The sequence below is a fragment of the Apostichopus japonicus genome, chromosome 4, assembly GCF_037975245.1.
Source record: "Apostichopus japonicus isolate 1M-3 chromosome 4, ASM3797524v1, whole genome shotgun sequence".
In the NCBI taxonomy this organism is placed as follows: Eukaryota; Metazoa; Echinodermata; class Holothuroidea; order Aspidochirotida; family Stichopodidae; genus Apostichopus; species Apostichopus japonicus.
Window position 1 is genome coordinate 8,841,685 of NC_092564.1, and position 24,099 is coordinate 8,865,783.

The following is a 24,099-nucleotide window of genomic DNA, read 5'->3' on the forward strand; positions in this document are numbered from 1 at the left end:
CCTATTACAGTACATTTTAGAGCTGAACAAAGTCTAGGCGATTTCCAAACACTACACTGTATCTCGAGTGCCCGAGACTGTTATTATGGGATGTTACTTAAAAATTTGTGATTGTGAAATTATTAGCAAACCCTTAAAAACATAAATAGCGGCGAATTACATGCGAAACAACTTTCCAAGTTATAGAGAATGTAGGCCTACAGCTGGTGTCTGATGTGCCATTTTCCCTGCTGGTGAGTTAAATTCTGGATCATGTTTTAAACAATTTACTGACATTTTTTTAACCGAGTGTGAGAACAGACTTATGGACAATAGACCTATATCAATGGGAGTTACAAGGGTCTGGAGGGAGTTTATGAGAAAATGACTCATAGCCTAGTTCATGCTATTACAGGTAAGGCTTAATTACAATGCATATTGGGATTTCGTCGATTTTGATTTGGCCACCCTTATTCCATGTAGGTACTTTCATATTTCTTCACCCCTCCCATGCAAGGTCGTGTTAACTCGTCCTCGTTTATTCTGATGGATATGGTAACCTTCCAAAGTAAAAAGCTGGCAAAATTGTATTTCCTCTCAAGCAGTCATAATAATAATCTAGAGTCAGTGGCGTAGGAAGGTACTTTTGAGTTGGGGAGGGGGGGCTAAAACTGATGGCTGGCCTGGGGGAGGGGTCTATAGGGGAGTGGGTGTCCCCCTCCCCTTTGGAATTTTTTTGCATTTCCAGGTGGCCTCAGATGCAATTTGGTGCAATATAGCAATTTTCAACACCCACTCCATTTTGTAAATAATTTTGTATTTTCACCTGGCCTTAGATGCAATTTGGTGCTCCAAATGAGTTTTTTTTTCTCATTTGGAAATGAAAAAGGGGTTTTCTGACTTGCGAAGGGGGGGGGGGGGGCGGAATGATACTTCCGCCCCACCATATTTTTCACTGGAGGGGCTGGCGCCCCCAGCCCTCCCTGTTCCTACGCCCTTGTCTAGAGTGACTTGGGAACAAGATATAGTTTCCAACCAGCAGTGTCGAATATTTACTTCTTGCCTTTAAACTGAATGATATTGGATCTGCCACCGGAATGAAATTTCGTCATGATCATATGGTTACAGTATCGATGTAAGGAGACTGGACTAAGGGTAGATCAAGTTGTTTGATTTCCGTGCCCAGACTTCTATTATATCCAGGGGCGTATCCAGGATTTTCCACTAGGGGGGGGGGTGGGCGTCAGGCATGAATGATCGCCGTCCTGGGGGATGGGTTTAAGGGGAGGGGTGGACAATTTTTGCTTTCGAAGAAGGGCTGAAATGGAAAATGGTGCCATATGTGATCCATTTTTCGACCTTAATAATAAGCAACATTTCCAGTAAATATGGACACAAAATGCACAATTTAGTATGGCATGTCACCTAGTGTTTACAGTGATAATACAAACACAAGTACCATCTATGTTTCTAAAACTATTATGCCGACGAACTTCTCCAGAACCTTTTTTTGGCAAACAAAAAATAAAGCATACGGGAGGGGGGGGGGTTGAGCGATCACCGACATCTCACATAAAGGTCGTCATCAATTTTTTTTTGTGCTAAATTTTGTTTTTGGTGACGGCCAATAGGGGGGCGCCTGTTGCGCCCCCCCCCCTGGATACGCCCCTGATATCTGGGTGACTTTTCGTAAAAAGTATCGTGTGGCAGAACCGCAACTAAACGTTTGAGTTCCATGTAGATATACATATTCGCATTGGAATTATGTTAATTTCAATGCACCCTCCAAAGCTGAACGAGATCGAATTACTTCATCAGAGGAATTAAGAGAATGTACTGAATACCAAGTGGTTGTCAGAAATAGAATGGGTGATTGTAAGGAGAGCGTTTACTCTTCCTATTAACAAAGTCACATAGTAAACATGTTTACGGAAATAAGAATGCCAGAAACATCAGTGAAGTGAAGTCTCGTGAAACTAGCCCCTGGTGAATGTTGGTGGTACCATAACGTTAGGATAGGTAAGGGAAGTTCTAGGCCTACTTCTAAGTTCTAGCCGGTGTGACATGATGGGATCTCACCCTGAGCGTTTTATCAATGGATGTTCTAAACAAGTGCAGGGGGAGATCAACTTGCTCAACACCTCACGATACCAACCAGTACAGTGATAAGAAATGACTCCTAGGCCTACATTGAAATGCCATTTCCATACCTAGGCAATACATAAGTTTAGTTTAGTGGACAAAAGGATCAGGAGGGACATCAAGTCACCATCAAGGACCCTATGGGAGGGAAAAAACCAGAAGACAAAAAAAGTCCGATCCGATTGCAATGCTTAAAGTGCTTGTCCAAAGCATTCTTAAAGCCATTCACACTACTTGGAAACATTCTCAGGCAAACCATTCCACTCATTCACTACCCTATTAGAGAAAAAAAAGTTTTGCAGAATATTAATCCTATTAAGGTGTAGACTAGTGCACTCACTATCCTGCTGGCTGGGGATTAGAAAATGTACCATCCAGTTGACAAGCGAATAACATGACACATCTCCTTATCCCATCAGCTAGACAAAGATGGAAATGCATGTTGAATAAAATGAAAGAACTTGTTTTGTGTCTTGTTAAATGAAGATATCACAGGTAGAATTGTTAACCGGCTATTTGCTTAAATTGGCGGACTTCCTGTCATTTGCTCTATGGTTTCTAAAAAATGTAATATGAATACCAATTGCATTGAACACCCCAGTGATTGGCACATACAAATTGTGGCAATTATGCACTCTGCGCTCTGATTGGTTTTAGTGCCAGACGAAGATCATGGAAATGCAATGTCATTCACCCAGCTGCCGAGTGAACAGCCACAATGTTCATATTAACATCTCTGCTGATAAGGCTTTCCCTTCTCACTGTGCTGGTAACAGATTAACCATTATATATGTAATGTGTTTCTCTCAACCCTCCAGTATATGTGACTAGTTTGAACATGGGATTCCAAGTTTTCAACTTTGTCCAGCTGATAGGTGAATAAGGAAATGCTCATATATTTACCCAGCAACTAGATAAATTGGTGAAAGCATTAGTCCACATTCTTCTGGCTGCATTTCTCCAATCATGTGCCAGAATATTACTGTGCTGTAGTTATACTTTAACATATCCTCTTATTCTGGGCAAATAGTCAAGGAATATTAGAAAACACAGACCTGCAATAAGTTAACTTGTACAGTTGTGGATTCCAGGGACCTAGGCACCTTTTTAGCTGATTGGTACGAGTGGTGTGTTTGTGTTTTGGCCTAACGAGAGAAGGTCTCTGTAAAAACTAATATCTGTTCTAATCCACAGGCCTTTTTTTAACCCAAATCATACAGTAAGTATGCCACTACTGCCAACTGGTTTCAAATTGGTTTTGGTTCTTTACTTGGAATGATAAACTGAACATGATTTTCTTCATCAACAGATAGACTAAGAGAAGATATCTCGTGCATAGCTATACAACTGTCAGAAGATGTTTCCAACGAAACTTTGTTTCACCTCTAAAGGGCTCGGTTCTCTTTTACATCTGCAATATCTGTCCCATCATGTGCCAAAGAGGACAATTTTTGAATTTTTTAAATTTTGGAAAGATCAAAAGCCAAAAACAAATATCAGTGATCTACCATATGCAATAGTCACACCTGCCACTGTCAGCCCAAGAAGGGTTCTTCCAGAGCATATACAGAAACCTGAATATGCAGATACTGGAATCCCAGGGATGCCTTCACTATTTCCAATCTTAGCAGATCATTTGGATGTAGAGAGGATGAGGGCGTCTGGTCAGATGGCTCGAAAGGTCTTGGATTTGGCAGCTAAAGAAGTGAAAGTAAGTATTAATTACTTGGATTCTTGAATTTTTGTTCACTATTTTCACACCTCTTTGTTTCCAAATGTAATTAACTGGTAACAGGTAGTTGTAAAGTCTAAATGGATTAGGCAAACTTGGATTAAGTTTTCACTACATTGATAGCATTCATGAAATGTATTGCTTGAGAATCTATCATTATTATTATTAACAAGTGCTAAATAATTCGAAATATAATTATTAACTAGTGCTAAACAATTTGAAATATACTCTAATTGTCATAATGGAAAGACTGATTTTGGAGTTCATTGGCTAGTTTCTCACACACCTAGGCAACTGTTAACAAGGCCCTCATAAGTTTACATAAGAAAACATTTATTTTAATGGACACAAATGATCAATATAATCTAGTAATAAAATAGTTTATTTGACGGAAATGGGCAGTGTCAGACAACACAGATGAATTATAAAAGAAAGCCTGACAGGGCAACAACGACTTAAATTATGACCAATCACAGTCACTCGCCCATAAGGAATTGAAGAAACAATAGCAGCGAATAACCAGAGCGGAAGAGCAACATGCACAAACCAATACTCTAGCTCGATAGTTGTCTAGATGTGGGGAGAGAATAGAGATCTTGTAATCTGCATGTCATTAACAGACATGTCATGGTTGGTTACAATGCTTTAGCCATAATGAACATGAAATAGATTTACCCATGTAGGCATTTGGTCACTAAAACTGGTCAGATTGCTTGACTGCATACCAGGAGTGAAGAGCGTTAATGAATAACGTATTCTGGGAGTGAACATGGAGAGATTATATTACTTATAGGAAAATACAAAGACCAAAAAACAAAACAAAATTCCATTATCAAAAGATGGAAACACAGAATCAACATTGTATAACTGAAACAACAAGAAAGTGCCTTAAAGGTGAGACAAACATCTCCTTATGATGCCTTTAATCCTTTTACAAACAATTTGAGGAGCAGTGGCCTTAGCCTATCTGGTTGGTATGGGAGCATGCAGGATGTTATACAAATATTAAAGTTTTTATTTTTCATTGCAATCACTTCACAATAATTTTGTAGTCCTATTTTATGTTGTACATGTTCTTAAACCTATTTTTCGTTTTTTAATATAGGTTGGTATAACTACAGATGAAATTGATGAAGTTGTGCATCAAGCCTGTATTGATAACAAGGTTTATCCCTCGCCATTAAACTACAAAGGCTTCCCAAAATCAGTTTGTACATCAGTCAATAATGTACTTGTTCATGGAATACCTGACAGTCGACCACTTCAAGATGGTGACATCATCAATATAGATATCACAGTAAGTGCTGGGAATAATTTCCATTGGATCAAAATGTGTGTATGTATGTGTGTATGTATGTATGTATGTATGTATTTTAGGTCCTCCTGCAAGCAGCAACTCGTGAAAAAGCCTCATTGGCTCATCAAAGCCGCAAGCTGACCGAAGTCAGTCTCTTACATTCATATTTAACATCCTTGATTATGAATTGTTAATTGTCAACAACTCTGTAACTCGACGACGTACATTAATCTTGGAGTGACTCGAACTGGGAACCTTATGAATGGAAGGCACTATTAAACCTATTTGAGTCACTTCACTTTTGAATCTTAGTGATTCAATTCAGGACTCTGAGTTTAATTGATTCTTCTTAGTTTATAAAACAGGAATAGTTTTTTATACCTTTCCAGGTATTGGTTTCTACATGGAGTTGTTAACATTGTCAGTTTTTGTGTGTGGTGTGCACAATCCAAATTTCCTAAGAAGAATTGATGAAAAATTACTAAAAAACGTTTTACTACTAGTTCATTAATTTGTGTGTGTTTCTTGCAAATATACACCTATTTTAACCTTAATAAAATCAGTTTTACCATATGAAATATCTCTCTGTTGAAGCCTTTTCTTGTAGAATTATTTCTTTTACCTGCCTGCCTCTATTTTTTTGCTTAGGTTTACCAGCATGGATATCATGGGGATGTATCAGAAACATTTCTAGTAGGCGACGTTGATAAAAGAGGCAGGCAGTTGGTTGACATGGCAAGAAAATGCAGGAACGAAGCAATATTGACCTGTCGCCATGGCAGAAAAATCAGTGAAATCGGAAACATGATCTCGTAAGTCAAAAAGTGATATTCTTTTGCAATGTGATTAATTGGAATTGCCAGTAACATCACCTAGACATTGAAGAAACAGAATTTGTTTATTCCTTATCAGGAATTGGTTTTTTATTTAATACAGACCTGGACCACAGACCAGATTGGGTCTATTTTATATAATGTAGTAATATAATTGATAGATCTCACACTAGGGCAGGAGGAGCTGCGTGAGCGTAAAGGTCGTTGTCAGCATATATCATAATGAAGGCTTCACTTTTGTGTTTTACCTCTTAAAGATAAGTAATAAGATATTTGCGTGAAGACAAAATAACAGACTGAATTAAGGTCTTCTGAAACATTGTTATGAATGCCTTCAATGACATGCATCTCGCTTTGTAACTAATGTCTCTGTTTAGTGTTGTGCTAATTATTTCGTTTGATTGGTAGTTTTGCGATTAACTGCTACCATTCGTCTATCTTTGTTACGTGGTGAAGAAATATGTGGGATGTACAGCATGCTATTTGATCATATTCCAGAATAAGAAACGTTGTAGTATACATATTGCTAGACCTTATGAAAGTCTTATGGTCTGAGGATATAGTTCTGTATTTTTACTCTAACCAACCCTCTCATCTGTTCACCTACAATCACCCCCTTCCTTTTCTACTTCCCCATTCCCTTCCCCTTTCCCTCACACCCATCTCCCCTTCCGGATACATTTACAAGATTTCAAAACCTTTGCATGACCAGACTTGAATTTATCCCTTTAATTCCTCTGACAACTACCTTCCTATTTCGTTATTTTTTTCTCTTTTTCAATCGATAGAAAACATGCAGGACAAGCAGGATTTGCTATCTGTCCGATATTTGTCGGCCACGGCATAGGAAAACTATTTCACTGTAAACCAGACATCTGGCATTATGGTAAGGTCTGTTTGGTACTGCAAGTACAGTTGAATTTATTAACAAACGTATGTCACCAGCTAAACCAGACTGGTCTTAATGTGGAGGTAGGATAGAAATAGGTAATAATATAGTTTTCCATGCCTATAGAAAACTGATATTCTTTTTGAAGCTTTATGATACTTTCTGTTAAAAGATTACGATGCCAAAATGACACTTATCAAACCCTCTTCTTTAGCATTGATTAAATAGTGGATATTTTATCATTTCAAAAAGAAGCTGTTTAATTATTAAAGGAAAATTTCTTTTTGATCAAATTATCATTGTAACATGGTGTTATGAAATATATCAATGTGCACCTTCTCAATGCCAATTCTAGTCTGAAAATTTGCCTTCAACTTTCAATGCATTAGTATGAAGGTTATATGTTCAACTTCAAATGACAAATTCATATACTAATTCAGATACTTTAGTTGTGGGAGAGCAATGGCATGCTTTGGCTAGACCGGTATTAGGACCAGTGACCATTAGTATACATGCAGAGGGGTAGGAAGCTTCCAAAAAGTGGGGGAGGGGCACAACATCAGAGGGGCACTTTCTCATTCCACAACCAACACTCGTTATGCTATAAACCGATACACACCAGCCATACCACTTAAATATATATGATGTGTTAGTATGCTGTCAATACTATTTATTGAGATTGTTCATTGTTAACCATTCTACAAAAAGATATGGCATGCCATTTTAAAAATAGCATCTACAGACTAAAAATAAATAATTAACATACAATATTAAAATTAACAAAATATCCAAAAGACAGTTCTTCATCAAAGGGGCACATTTTATTTGCCAGTAGGGCACATTTGCTATTTTGGAAAAAAAGTGGGGGGGGCACGTTCCCCCCAGTGCCCCCCCCCAGCTCCTACCCCCTGTATAGATGCTATATTAAAGTTAATTAAAACCTGTTTTTCAGTTGCTGTAGTTGACAAACGACGATTGACGTTGCTTATGATAAAGTGCAACCTATAGGAAGTACCATAGAAGGTTTGACCTTAGGTCACTGGTTATCCTAGGTTGGGATCCCCTTTTAGTCCATTTAACCTGTTCCATTTTCTTATATCCAGTTTATATTTCTTTTACAATATATTTAAATTTCTTAGTGAGATAAGAGGAGGTTAAAGGAGGGGAGTATATGGTCAATACTTGTTTGAGTAAAGAGTTCTTGACTTTGGTTTTTTTTTCATTTTCAGCCAATAACTATCCTGAGGAAATGCACGAGGGTATGATATTTACGATAGAGCCAGTCATCTTAGAGTATCGAGATGATCCTCTAGAAGATGAGGATGGATGGACTGTCTATTCAAAGAACTATGCAAGGTAAAGACTACAGTATGATAATCATCTACCACAGAAAAACCTGCTGGCTGCATCAGTGGCGTAACCAGCATTCTATTGTTGGGGGGGGCAAGATTTTTCTTAAGGGGGGCAACCCTGTGATGGTTCATGGTAGGAATTACCAAGAAATATATGAGTGGCATCATTGGTCTCTGAAAATGCACATGGGTTGCTAGCGCTAGTTTTATAATGGTTATACAACCGGCCAAATTATTGGCGCTTATTCTGTAGGACGATATTGATCGACGGTCTCCGTAAGTGGGTATGATGAAGGCCCAATATGTGTAATATCTCGGTCTGATTACCATACCAAGTTCTGACCTTATATGAAGTATGAACATGAGCCCTGAGGTATGAATACTTGTGATTAGAACTCGAAAAAATGTAAAAAAGAAGTATTTTTGAATACATCACTGGATTTCATTTGGGGGGGCATGACTGTAGCACAAAGCAAATTTTTTTTGGGAGGGGGGCATTGCCCCCCTGGCCCCCCTCTTTCTACGCCACTGGGCTGCATATTCTCACCAAAAATTGATACACAGCCCTGACAGATACACTTTCCATCTGATCTGTTTTTCATTCACTCATATAATTTTGGATGATGGGATGTCTGCGCAGTAGGATTATTATTGCATTATTATTATTATTATAATATACAGTTCACTCCAAGTTAAATTATTGCTGACTTTTATTTAAAGAAATAACAATTGTGAAAACGTTTCAAGCAACCTCTATTGCAAGTAAGAGAAGAGGACCTGGTTTATATTACATACCTTTTCCAGACGGGTGTACATATGTTACATTTCTATTGTAGTTCATGATCAATTGCGAGGAACAGGGGAATAAACAAAATTCCCAGGGATGTATTGATGCCTGGGGTAGTTTCTAGGGTTTGTTTTAATAGGCTTAAATGAACTTTACAGTACATAAGTGTATTATATGTTATTAATCGACCGTAACCAGTGCTTAGCCTGTGCAAAGTATTTGCTCTTACCCAAAAAAAGTGTCAGGTTGCCACTTTTTCAACATGACATCATGAAAATTAATCGAGTTGTAACATTGGTTAACTGTAAGCTCTTGAGTCTAGCATTGGTTTGATTTCAGTTGAGATGGTCTTTTAAGCTATTTAGGTTATCATTGGTGTTCTGTTAAAGTTATTGAAGTTAAACCTTTTCAACATGGTTACAAGTTGTTAATTTGGTTATTACATGCAGCTGTTTGACCAACGCCACAGACTACTGGGTTTGTTCAGTACATGACACTGTGTGACCATAGCCACAGACTACTGGGTTTGTTCAGTACATGACACTGTGTGACCATAGCCACAGACTACTGGGTTTGTTCAGTACATGACACTGTGTGACCATAGCCACAGACTACTGGGTTTGTTCAGTACATGACACTGTGTGACCATAGCCACAGACTACTGGGTTTGTTCAGTACATGACACTGTGTGACCATAGCCACAGACTACTGGGTTTGTTCAGTACATGACACTGTGTGACCATAGCCACAGACTACTGGGTTTGTTCAGTACATGACACTGTGTGACCATTGCTAAGCTTTGTCAGAAGTGAAACATTTTGATCTGCATTTGACTTGTTTGACCATTATTACAGCTTGTTATGTTTCTTTAATAGATGCAATGTTTTGATTGTTGCTGCTGAAATATGTGCTCTACTCAACAAAACTCAATTTTAGCAATCTTGTGTTCATGGTGTTTTTTGTACTCATGTATGTTACTTTACAAACAATGAATGTTTGTTGTCAGCTCTGGTAAGAGTGTATAATAGCTTTATTGTATGTTAACCTCTATCTTGCTCTGTTTAGAATGATACTGGCTTTATTGTATGTTAACCTCTAGCTTGCTCTGTTTAGAATGATACTGGATTTATTGTATGTTAACCTCTATCTTGCTCTGTTTAGAATGATACTGGCTTTATTGTATGTTAACCTCTATCTTGCTCTGTTTAGAATGATACTGGCTTTATTGTATGTTAACCTCTATCTTGCTCTGTTAGTGTATCCTGGATTTATTGTATGTTAACCTCTATCTTGCTCTGTTTAGAATGATACTGGCTTTATTGTATGTTAACCTCTATCTTGCTCTGTTTAGAATGATACTGGCTTTATTGTATGTTAACCTCTATCTTGCTCTGTTTAGAATGATACTGGCTTTATTGTATGTTAACCTCTATCTTGCTCTGTTTAGAATGATACTGGCTTTATTGTATGTTAACCTCTATCTTGCTCTGTTTAGAATGATACTGGCTTTATTGTATGTTAACCTCTATCTTGCTCTGTTAGAGTGTATCCTGGATTAATTGTATGTTAACCTCTATCTTGCTTTGTTAGAGTGTACACTGGCTTTATTGTATGTTGTACTCATGTATGTTACTTTACAAACAATGAATGTTTGTTGTCAGCTCTGGTAAGAGTGTATAATAGCTTTATTGTATGTTAACCTCTATCTTGCTCTGTTTAGAATGATACTGGCTTTATTGTATGTTAACCTCTATCTTGCTCTGTTAGAGTGTATCCTGGATTAATTGTATGTTAACCTCTATCTTGCTTTGTTAGAGTGTACACTGGCTTTATTGTATGTTGTACTCATGTATGTTACTTTACAAACAATGAATGTTTGTTGTCAGCTCTGGTAAGAGTGTATAATAGCTTTATTGTATGTTAACCTCTATCTTGCTCTGTTTAGAATGATACTGGCTTTATTGTATGTTAACCTCTATCTTGCTCTGTTAGTGTATCCTGGATTTATTGTATGTTAACCTCTATCTTGCTCTGTTTAGAATGATACTGGCTTTATTGTATGTTAACCTCTATCTTGCTCTGTTTAGAATGATACTGGCTTTATTGTATGTTAACCTCTATCTTGCTCTGTTTAGAATGATACTGGCTTTATTGTATGTTAACCTCTATCTTGCTCTGTTTAGAATGATACTGGCTTTATTGTATGTTAACCTCTATCTTGCTCTGTTTAGAATGATACTGGCTTTATTGTATGTTAACCTCTATCTTGCTCTGTTTAGAATGATACTGGCTTTATTGTATGTTAACCTCTATCTTGCTCTGTTAGAGTGTATCCTGGATTAATTGTATGTTAACCTCTATCTTGCTTTGTTAGAGTGTACACTGGCTTTATTGTATGTTGTACTCATGTATGTTACTTTACAAACAATGAATGTTTGTTGTCAGCTCTGGTAAGAGTGTATAATAGCTTTATTGTATGTTAACCTCTATCTTGCTCTGTTTAGAATGATACTGGCTTTATTGTATGTTAACCTCTATCTTGCTCTGTTTAGAATGATACTGGATTTATTGTATGTTAACCTCTATCTTGCTCTGTTTAGAATGATACTGGCTTTATTGTATGTTAACCTCTATCTTGCTCTGTTTAGAATGATACTGGCTTTATTGTATGTTAACCTCTATCTTGCTCTGTTAGTGTATCCTGGCTTTATTGTATGTTAACCTCTATCTTGCTCTGTTTAGAATGATACTGACTTTATTGTATGTTAACCTCTATCTTGCTCTGTTAGAGTGTATCCTGGATTTATTGTATGTTAACCTCTATCTTGCTTTGTTAGAGTGTACACTGGCTTTATTGTATGTTGTACTCATGTATGTTACTTTACAAACAATGAATGTTTGTTGTCAGCTCTGGTAAGAGTGTATAATAGCTTTATTGTATGTTAACCTCTATCTTGCTCTGTTTAGAATGATACTGGCTTTATTGTATGTTAACCTCTATCTTGCTCTGTTTAGAATGATACTGGATTTATTGTATGTTAACCTCTATCTTGCTCTGTTTAGAATGATACTGGCTTTATTGTATGTTAACCTCTATCTTGCTCTGTTTAGAATGATACTGGCTTTATTGTATGTTAACCTCTATCTTGCTCTGTTTAGAATGATACTGGCTTTATTGTATGTTAACCTCTATCTTGCTCTGTTTAGAATGATACTGGCTTTATTGTATGTTAACCTCTATCTTGCTCTGTTTAGAATGATACTGGCTTTATTGTATGTTAACCTCTATCTTGCTCTGTTAGAGTGTATCCTGGATTTATTGTATGTTAACCTCTATCTTGCTTTGTTAGAGTGTACACTGGCTTTATTGTATGTTAACCTCTATCTTGCTCTGGTAAGAGTGTACACTGGCTTTATTGTATGTTAACCTCTATCTTGCTCTGGTAAGAGTGTACACTGGCTCTATCTTGGGTGAGTTTTATTAACAAGTACTAGTATGTTAACCTCTCTGCAAAGAATACATTGGTCCAATCTGAGTGTTCAATTCTAGCTACTCATTCTCGCCCAATTGATATCAAACTTAACAATTAATGAATTCTGATGTGGTATTTATTAAAAAAAAATATTAAAATAGAAATTTGGTCACTTGTTTTAATGAAATGCTTTCTGATAGAATAAATGTGTGTTAATTCTTTTTTCTTTCAGGTCGGCTCAGTTTGAACACACAGTTCTCATCACAAACACCGGAGTAGAAGTCCTCACAGCTGGAGCCAACGAAACCTTCTTAAATGTTACAACAGATAGCGAAGATCCAGAATCCGTTTTAGATGCGGAAGACCAAGAGTGGAAGTTTAGGCCTTGATTTAGCCCTGCTTGACATCACATGTTGATGACCATCATCAAAACTATGCTAAGACTAAAAGAAAAATGTTACAAACTATCATTGTCTCATGTGATGACAATCGGTGTAAGTCTAGAATGATCACAACAGCCAGTTTGTGGTGGGGAAAGATTGCCACATTGCAACGGATGGCATTTTACCTTTCAAGAGGCCATTTTGGTTGCCACTGTAGCATGGAGTTACGAACTGGGCAATGTAAATCCCATGGACAAGTGTAAGATGAACTTAATAACACACAAACATACTCCATGATAATTGGAAGTTTCTGCAATAGTAGTAGAAGGCAAACAAATAAAGCTACCACAATGCAGATAACACTGTCAAATATCTAATGTGAGTGGGATGCTGCCATCTTCAGTTTGGTTTGAATTTCAACCCAAAAGAAAGACCTTGTAGTTACCAGTAGATGGAGTCATTGACAACTTGGACATGCATTATATCAATTGCAGTTTGAGGATTTGTTTACTTCATTACTATGGAAAGTATACACTGAAAGCTAGCCAAAGCTGTCTATATAGGAGAACTGCATTGCCTATCTAGCACATAGGGCCACTTCATCGAGCAGCCACAGTGAATACAAAAGCTAATTCTCCCAATGAAACAATTGTTGTATAGTTGATATTTGGGCTGTGCCTTGCCACTGTTGGGGCATTGTGTATGTACTATCAAAGTGTCAAATGTATGATTGCCCACTCAATCATCGACATCCTCACTCGTGTATATCCATAGGAAAAGTTCTCGTTTGTGTAGGATATGTGGAAGTAATTGTTCCATTTGTTCATGGAAATATATTGTCTCTCGGATGAACCAATGTACATTTTAGCCTAATAACGTGGACTGGCCTTTGATGTTATGATTATGCATTATGCAGATTACTTTACCTTCAATAAAGAAGAGTAATGTAGCTTCAAACTGATTGGTCCATTGTGACCAAAACTGGTATTGTGATTGGCTGGAAGTTTGTAGTTTTCCACGTCCTGTAGGATCCCTGTGCCTTGCACATTAAAGGCATCATTAAAATTATCTACAGATTGTAATTTTATTCCTGAACGGAATAAACACAACACAGTAATATTTTGTCTTCTGGATTGATTATTTGCTGATTTTGTGACCCCAATTTGTCGCTCTACAAGACATTGAAGTTCCTTTCCCGAGAAGGAATCAACACAATAGAGTGGTATACAGTGGTATAGTTTGTCCCATGCTTTTGAAGGACGGATGCTATAACTCCATCCCTGACGAACCTTGGCATTTGACACACAATTTGGAAAATTGCACTAAACTCTTTGTCAGTATCGTTAAATATTGTTTGAATTTTTGTGTGTGAAATCCTGGGTTATGTATTCAATTCAATATGTGATATTGATCCGAGTGATGATTATATCAAAATCATTGAAGGGTATTGTTTTGATGAGGGTTGGGATAAACTAACTGGTTGGGAGAGCATTCAGCTGACAAAGGGGCATGATAGAAAGAGGAAGGCATCTCATTTATTGTCTATTGTTGAGCAAATCATTGAGGTAAACAGTCCACTTAGTGCCCCCTTCCCTCCCAGCTCAAATGCCCCCTAAATAATCAGGAGACAAATCATTGAGTGGCCAACAGCTCAGCCCTCCTTTTGCATAGAGACATTATTTATTTAATTTCTTTACTGTGGGTGATGTTGCTGCTGACACAAAATGGAGTAAAAAATGGATAGATGAAAATTGTGATCTATCCAAGGGCGTAGGAACCAGGGGGGCTGGGGGCGCCAGCCCCCAGTGAAAAATGTGGAGGGGCGGAAGTATCATTCCGCCCCCCCCCGGTTCGCAAGTCAGAAAACCCCTTTTTCATTTTCAAATGAGAAAAAAATCTCATTTGGAGCACCAAATTGCATCCTAAGGCCAGGTGAAAATACAAAATTAAGTTTACAAATTGGAGTGGGTGTTGAAGTGTGCTATATTGCACCAAATTGCATCTGAGGCCACCTGGAAATGCAAAAAAATTCCAAAGGGGGAGGGGACACCCCCTCCCCTTAGACCCCTCCCCCAGGCCGGCCATCAGTCTTCAGCCCCCCCACTCAAAAGTACCTTCCTACGCCACTGGATCTATCTGTGCAAAGCAGCCAGAATTGTCTTTCGTAAAAATAACACGATTACTAACATCTAAACCTTGGGTGACCAGAACAACGGGGAAAGACTGCTCCAGTTTAACAGAGGGTGCCACATAGAGGAATGGTCCCACTGCCAACATTTCTTGTTAACTACTTTAAGCAGACTTGATTAAATACAAAACAAAACAGGAATTCTGAGTTTCAAAGAGGGGCACCAACAATTTAATGAGAGTCATAATATGATTGTCCTGTACCTTGTGAAGTTTTTATACACATAAAATGGTAGTTCAAATCGGGTGGGTGGGGAGAGGGGGGCTGATACAGTCTACACTAGGCGGAACGGCCCGATACCCGGCGGTGTCAACCGGCCTGCAAGGAGGTGTACAAATAAAACCGGGAAAGCAAACATAAATCGATTACGAGTCATCCAATTTGTGACACTGTCATAAGTCATTATCAGAAATTTAGCAAATATGGTCAAGTTATCTTTGAACAGCAATACATTTCCCAGCATGCACAGTATATATAATGGCACACTATAACTTTCCTTTATGGCCAAATATTCTTACGTGTAAATCTAGCTTAAAGTTTGACCAGTTTTTGCAAATTTTTTGAGGCTACGTGAATCTGATCCCCAGCTTACCTACAGCTGGAACTTTTTCACTGCTCCAAATGACTTATTTGATGCAAACTAGAGGTCAACGAGTGGTTCTTAATGTAGTGGTGTCACGTGTTATATTTTTTTACTTGTTCTCGGTATAAGACTCCCACCTTTTCCCCCTTCACTCTCCCTCCCCGTGCGCATTTATATTGAACACCGACTAGCACAAACTTCTGTCATCTTTAAAGGATTGGTTCAGTTGTCATATGAAAGAGGACAATAAAAGAAAAACAATGGTGAAAAAACTGTTCAAATATCTTTTTCGGTTTAAGAGATATTCAAGTGTAAAGTTTTATCAGATTGTGTAGAAACTGCTGAAATCTGACTAGCTGTGATGTCACATTCTCACATTCCTGAAATGTCTTTGTTTTTTTCTCTAAATATTTTGTGAGATTTCATGACTTTCAACCAAAAGATATGTCAGGAGATCTCATATTTGTCAAAGGAAGTATTTGAGATTAAACATCTGAAGAATTTTTGATTATATTATTTTCGAATGTGTTAAAAAATGTAAATAATTTTTAAAGAAATATATTCACAAATGTTATGGAAGTGAGGATGTGACGTCACACCCTCACAGTAAGTCTTTATACACCAGTCGTTTTCAAAGAATTTTTGATATCTTCAAAGTGTCATATCTCCTTAACAGAGCATGCTATCATGGTAGTTTCTTCACTGTTCTTTTTGTCTTTTTGTGCTCTTTCATACAAAATAGACTGTCAAACACCTGAACCAAACCTTTAACAGGAGAATGGTTCCAATTCCCTTCGATTCAGGCTTCCTGACAGCCTATATGAAATACCGTGCGTGTATCTGAAGATCCTCAAAGTACACGATGTGACAGTTTTGTTCGGTTTTCGTGTCTGAATATACAGACAACACTTTCAATATTAAGTATTAAACCACGTAGCCTCTTTTTTAGGAAAGTTCGTAAGTTGCCGACTTCATATAGGCTATGCGAACAAACTCGGTAACTGTAAGCTTCGCAAGATGTAATATATAATCCATTGCTACTGTACTTCATTACTTGTAGGCTTACTTCATTATCGATCACCCCCTTACCAGTCTGAATAATAACGTTATACTACAGTGGCGTAGGAAGGTACTTTTGAGTGGGGGGCTGAAGACTGATGGCCAGCCAGGGGAGGGGTCTAAGGGGGAGGGGGTGTCCCCCTCCCCTTTGGAATCTTTTTGGCATTTCCAGGTGGCCTCAGATGCAATTTGGTGCAATGTAGCACACTTCAACCCACCCACTCCATTTTGTAAATAATTTTGCATTTTCACCTGGCCTTAGATGCAATTTGGTGCTCCAAATGAGATTTTTTTTCTCATTTGGAAATGAAAAAGGGGTTTTCTGACTTGCGAAGCGGGGGGCGGAATGATACTTCCGCCCCTCCATATTTTTCACTGGGGGGGGGGCTGGCGCCCCCAGCCCCGGTTTCTACGCCCTTGTTATACTATAAACTAGGGTTGAACGAACGACCAACTCACTAAATACGTCAATCCCAAAGTTGGCAGATACTCAAGAATCAATGATACTCCAGTTAGATAAAGATTTGAAGTAATTATGTAATTTATTGATAAGCTATCAGCGTTGTTGTCTTATTGACGTCATAACTTTGGGAATTCACCAAGCCTTCTAGTTAGAAAACAAGTAAACAAATATGGAAACCTTTACCGACACAGTGAACTTGAAGTATTTCGAATGTGTCAGTGTAGAAGTTGTGTTGTTTATTAGGCATGAGTTGTTAAGTTATCGCCAGATGTATTTGTGAAGGCCCAGCAAAATGTTGCAGCATAAACAATAAGTTATATTTCTATATAAAAGTTGCGTTGTATCGCCTTTCGATAAAGCAAATGGTCTGAAAAAGCACATCTCAGATAAAGTTGATTATTACGTCACCTCGTGGGCTGGTGCTTAATGGTCTTTTCATTTTCCGCTTCTCTGTGTTTGGATAAAATCTGCACTGAGAGTGTAGTGATGGGCTGGGGTACCTATCAAATTGACTCATCTGAAAATTTAGACGATCCTTTTAGAAAGTGATAATTGAACCAAATAATGATATTCAGTAAGTTAAGTTAGTTGTCCACTAAAGTAAGCACTATACTGTATGGAGGGCATTGTGAAAAGTTCGAAAACATTTACATTTATAAACGTCGACAGAGATCGGGTGGATGCTTATAGACGTTCATTGTCGAATGTTGAAAGGCATTGACACCTTTGAGAGTAAACTCAGACCGGAGAGGTAGTAAACATAAATATTCTCGACTTTTCTTAGATTACTAACAATCTCTGCACTGTGACTATGACTATTCCAAACATGATATCGCTACTTAGGGGATATATAAGGCAGTGGCGTAACGATGAGCCTGGGGTCCCCGGCCCCTGGCCCAAAGGGGCCCCCTATCAAGCAAGTGCGTGCGCAGAAATGTTGATAAGGGGTGGGATCAGTATGTCATGTAGGTGTAACACACTACTTAACCTTCTAAGCGGAGCGCCACCATCAGTTGGCGCGGAGCGTACCACGATTTGTTTTGCCCCCCCAAAAAATACTCCTAGATCGTCGGAAAAAACACTTCCCGGGCGTTTCAAGTTGCATTTACACATCGGTTATTTTGAGATCTCATGTCTTAGGATTTTGACTTTCAATAATTTCAGTAATGCATCAGTATCCTTTTGTTCGGGTCCCCCGGCTCAGCACGGTCCGCTGAGCCCATAGGAGTTACGCTACTGATATAAGGTGAGATATGGGGTGCGCTCTTTCATCTCAAACAGTAACGGTGAAATAAAACTGTTCCGACCTTTTCGAATTGACTTCCCGTAGTACAAAGGTTAGTTTTCCTACCATGCATCATGTGCGTGGCAATTAGTTTTGTTGTTAAGGTCGTTGTATTGAGTCATACGGTTAGTATTGTTATCAATTATTACGTGTGTAAATAATAGTAAGTTATATAATCTGATAAGAGATAAGTAACATCTTGTAACTTTGAACTTCCTTAAACTCTCAATAAGTAATTGAGCCAAGTTCCACCAACTTTGCCAACACAGCCATAGGCAATGAGACAATCAAGGTGTTCCATTGTCACAGTTTAGGCTAGAAACCCCTTCTCCTCCGTATGTTTGTATTTGTCCTGATGATATTCAAAACTATTGTAAAACCTGATAAACAAAACGAGTGTCTTATTTTCGAAATTTTGAAAATAAAGTATCGTACTTTCGAGCATCTATACAGGAAATGTTGCGATAAAATAGTCAACATGATACAAAATTTCAAAATGGCGAGTTATGTCTCAATATTTCGACTTTTTATATATATAAAAACGTAAAATGGAGCAAGGCTATAGAATCGAAACAGTCGAAATTTCGGCGCAATGTCGTAATTACGGCAGGAAATTTTGAAGATGAAAAGTCGTCATTTCGAGGAACAAAGTCAAGTGGTTCACAGAAAGTCAAAGTTCGCAGAGGATGATTGTATTTTCCATGCATCAATTCAGCCTGTATGATGTATAGAAAGTCGAAACCCAGCGAGAATAATAAGGTCTAGACCTGATAGAAAACATAGACATTTGAATAAAATAAACGTACGGACTTTCCAGTCCTATCTAGGCCACCGTAGCATCTACAAAACGTCTTCTTCTAGAGCCTGAACCAGACAGGTCTGCCTCAACCTCCCCTCCCCCTCCCCTCCCCACCCCTCCCCACCCCTATTTTTGATATTTTCCTACAGTACTGTCCGCGGATAGAATGCTGTAGGGAGATATACGGAATTCAATGTCACACCAGCACACATTACTACGGATTTCCCTCCGTGGTGACATGCCGGTATTGACCTGCCTGCCTAAACAGGCCAAATTACTTATCAACTTTTCACTCACTGTAGTATTTGATCAACCCTCAACGAGTTCAATCATAATGTATTGGCAAGGAACACCATGTTACGTGATATTGACTGTTGACACAACCGCCTAATCTTGCTAATGAGTTATTACATCAACGATATCAGTTACAGTTGTGATAAGAGTATTTACGTATACATCATAATTAAATATTATGAACAACTTCGGTTTTGTAAAACTTGGCCAACAGCCAAAAAACATGGCTCATTTGAGGGAAACAACACTCGCACCCTCTTACCCCCACCCACACCCGCTTCCCCGAAGCCGCACACTCGCTTCGCTTGTGCCTACCTTTCAATCCGTCAACAATATGCGGGTGTAAAGTGGTATATCAATATCTGCCACGATCGTAACCTAACTGTGACGCAAACATCAAATGGTTAATATATAAGAACGTATATACTACAGAAGGATGCTAATTTTATGCATGACTGATGTCGTAAACAAAAATATTTATATGTGAAACATGCATACATAACACAATAAGGCGGCATCATTAACGTGACCCTCTCCTCCTATAGTATAATAGACAATCCTAAACATATATATACATATATTACCGGCGGATACATAGTGATGTTTGCATGATTTGCGCAGGGGGTGGGGGGGGGGGGGCGGGGGATTCACCCGGATTGTATAAGGTATAGGGACATGGACCTTTATGGACGGGCTGCATAGGCGGATAAAAAAAAAACCCCAATTAATTAGGGGTGCGGCTGTGAGGTTGTTGATTGCGAATCCCATGTAGGTTAGGGGAGTTCAAGGTCAAATGGTACATTCAAGCTGAGGCATATTTAAACATACATTCTATCATGAGGTTTAAAGGCTAGGATTGTTTTTAATAAATATTTTTGAATGTTGAAAATCACCCGAATGGCGGTGGAGGTGGGGAGGGAGGAATGATTGTACACCTCCCGTTGTGCACGCTGCTACCGCAATATGACTAGCATTATGTCACATTTTGTATCGCTCCACTGCTCATTGGTATACAGTTCATTAGAATTATCATCGCAGCTGCGCTGAGTTCGAGTTGTGTAACCTTCAGATGTTTTTATCCGCTATTTGTATAATTGTGTTAATTAGTTACGATATCATCAGTCGTTATCACCATTTGTTCTTCAACTTGTTTTGGTAGGTAGGTTAAGTTCTTCATTTGTCAATCCAGGGACTCGGCACTTCTAGAAAACGAAAAGCTGACAACTGATCACGCAAGACTTTTTTTATCCCAAGGAGGCTTGTCCCCTGCAAGTTAGCAATCCCTAAATACACCACCCTTATTATAAATATGATATTCACAAAGTACCGGTATTACTCTGTGTGTGTGTGGGTGTGTGCGTGCGTGCGTTTGTTTTGCTATCTGACCGAGGACTTGAACAAAACAATTTCAGGTCCTCGGTTGTGATTTCTAAAAAATCACAACGTCCTCGGAAGAATTCTATTGTACGGGGTATTGTTAAAGTTAGGGTACGTGGATTTGAACAATGGAAAATACAATGGGGTCCTCGGTCTGAATGAAACACAAACATGGGTGTGCATGCGGGTGTGGTTATTGTCGTTGTTGTTGATGAAGAAGAAAACGTAGTTTTACAGTTCGTAGAGTTTGACTTCATCACAATGTTTTAAATTTCTGAAAATGTTAACTATTGTTAAAAATAATTCTTCTAAATCAATAACAAACGTTTTGTGAAAGTCGGTTGTTTGTTTTCTATCTTGTGGGCACGTAGGCTAGTATTCAAGTAAGAGTACAAGAATGACTTTTTAGGCCAATACATCAAAGCTGCCCACTTACAAAGAGAAAGAGTCTTATGATTAATGGATCATATTTTTATTTTGGTGTTAAGGTAGGTATTCTCACATTATGTATGAAGAAACACATAATTATACAAATAAAAAGTATAAACCACGAAAGAATCTGCCCTAACACAGAATGGTATACTAGGAGTTCACACTTTGTATCGCACATGTCTCAAAAACGTTTTCTCTGAATAAATTTCCTGCATGAGTAAGGGAGATGCAGTTATATACCATACATGATAGCAGCTCGTTAAAACATGGTAACAAAGTCTGGTTGCTGCTCTAATACAGGGTAAACATAAATTCACATTATCCTACGCTAAATATCATTTCGTAATACTGGGGGTAAAAAGCTGAAACTCTTTCGCTCTTAACCAGACTATAGCCTTTAGCCGAACCTGTGAATTATTTCTCTTGCAAGGCATAATCTATCCAGTTAACAAATAAGTTCGTTGCTAATCTTCATTGTCACTGTCTGGTGCGACACTCTTATCATTATTCAAATAATAACAACACGTGACCCTTACATAATGACCTTAATTATTTGTTCACATTCCACCAAAGCGATAAGAAATGCAGTACCATCCACTTCTAAGAGACATTTCAAAGCTGCACTTCTTGATAATATCTAGGATTCCAGAGTGTCCGATAAGGGATTAGCTTTCTAATCCTATACAGTACCTCAGCTGCCCTTCTTGTAAGGTTTACTAACATTTGGTAAAAACGTCGATTTCCTTTGTATCATTCTTCTTTACAGTTTACCTTATTTTTTTCAAAATCTAAGCGCCAATGACGTAATGCAGTGTTCTAATTATGTTTCTTTCTGTAAAGACAGATGTGCCGAGTCACGGAGCTGCTCTGAAATATCATGGATGAGGATGATGAAGGCCTAGATACATACAGAAAGTGAACGACCTTTTACATCTGGTGTGTGACTTTAATTTCTCCAAGTTTTCCTTCTAATACCTAGTGTACATTGTAGATCGGTAATCAAGATTTTCCCAGGCCGGTCTGACGAGAGCAGGGTCAAAGTGGGAAGTTGGCACAGCTCCTGACCCGGCGTCAAACATATCGCCACAAACAGGCAATCACGGTCCTGATAAAGAGGATTGCATGGGTTTAGAATGGGACCAGTATAGCAATGGTGACGTCGTCGTTATTTCTGCTGGATTAGGTCATTTCATTGCATATTGAACAAATAGGTTACCAACGTTACCATCTCAAACAACTGAGCAAGTATATTGGCCATATATATACGGGCTTATTTTCATTATCATATACGCAAGTTAGTAAAATAGGTTTCCAGCCAGTTTTTAAAGCTAATTACCACTATCTGTTAATTCTCACATATCATACTTCAAAGCACTCGTACTGACAGTATGAATAGATCCTTGCCTCGATCTGATCGAAACAGATATTCAAAGTGCTCATACTGTCAGAAACAAGAAAGGACACTATTTAGAATACCCGTCCCAACTGGATGGGAATTTTCCACTGCTCATTAAACTTTTAACCTCTGTGGTTCGTCTCCAAAGCAAACGGACAGAACGCGGTGGTTTGTGTGAGCGTGAACTTTGTATGATCTGTTTGATTGAACGATGTGCCGAACGATATACAAAGACAAACATTTGTTGACATGTTTACGCCTTCACACTGGATACAAATAGTTATGCATTCAACTTTAACCTACCTAAATGGCTTGGGAGAGATTTATATTTCACCAGTAGATCAACTAATTTTCGAGCGAACCCCCCCCCTCCCCCTGCCCCGAAAAGAATGATACTGGTTTGACAGAAGAATCGGCAATTTTTTGCTATCGGTCGTATATCGTTGTACCATATCAGGAGAAATGGTTTGAAAGATGAAAGATAAATATCTTACAGACAGTTAATAGTAATAATGATATATTAATGTACCTTACGTCATAATAGATGAAGGTTTATAGGTCATCATAATTGCCCCTTAATATGCTAGAAAGTCAGATTATGGTCACCTATTCTCAAATTTCAACAGGGATATGTTTTCTGCCCTATTCAACGCAGTAACCCACACTGCGATATTTAATTGTCAATTTTAGTAAGCCATATAGATGGCTGCAAATGATATGGAGGACCAGAGCCTCTAGGAATGTACTCTTGGAAACTTCTAGCAATTTGCTGAGTGCTAAACTTTGGGACCAATACTGACTATTATAACTAAAGAACAGTGGCTGCTTCGTAGTACATAGATCTGCAGGTCTGTCAAAGTATTCTAGTTAGATTTGATTCAAGAACACTTAACAGTAGGATTACATTGTAATGAACACAAGAGTTAGGATATATTATATTATGCTTCATATACGTAGCTATTGTCACTGAACTATTGTTTTGCCCATCAAAACAATCGGTTCAATTGGGAAGACGGGAAAGTTTATCTTACCACTACTCGTGGTGGCGCCCTTTTATATGGTCTGTTCATCAGCAGACGGCCAAGTTGTATTTCGTAATCAGTAAGTTCACGGTCACAGGCTTGTCGTTCAACCTGTTTCTGGTTAATGTTTAACTGTCTTTCGTTTACAAAGCAGACAGCAAGGTACTTGTTTATCGCTTTTGACAATGTCGCATGTCCTTGTGGATTATTGTCCTCCTTGTTTACCCTTCGTTTACATAACACCAATTACTGAAAAGTTTCAGAGAAATGGGTTAAGGTACGATCTATCTCCAACAAGGTCTTAGCCTCATATAAAAGAGATGTTTTGAGAAAT

General features: G+C 38.3%; 1 protein-coding gene across 4 annotated transcripts; it reads left to right on the plus strand.

Moving 5' to 3' along the window:
* The first annotated feature begins 1,706 nt into the window (after positions 1–1,706).
* On the plus strand, positions 1,707–13,984 carry LOC139966363 (methionine aminopeptidase 1D, mitochondrial-like). 4 transcript variants are annotated; one of them, XM_071969287.1, is made up of 7 exons: positions 1,707–1,854; positions 3,431–3,832; positions 4,959–5,150; positions 5,799–5,962; positions 6,772–6,869; positions 8,102–8,228; positions 12,717–13,984. In XM_071969287.1, exons 2-7 carry the CDS (start codon positions 3,479–3,481, stop codon positions 12,871–12,873), a joined length of 1,092 nt encoding a protein of 363 aa, XP_071825388.1. In that variant the 5' UTR covers positions 1,707–1,854; positions 3,431–3,478; the 3' UTR covers positions 12,874–13,984. The 4 variants fall into 4 exon arrangements, with proteins under 4 accessions (XP_071825388.1, XP_071825389.1, XP_071825387.1 ...); XM_071969288.1 differs by having other exon boundaries at positions 1,715–1,848; XM_071969286.1 differs by having other exon boundaries at positions 1,742–1,998.
* Positions 13,985–24,099: the final 10,115 nt, after the last annotated feature.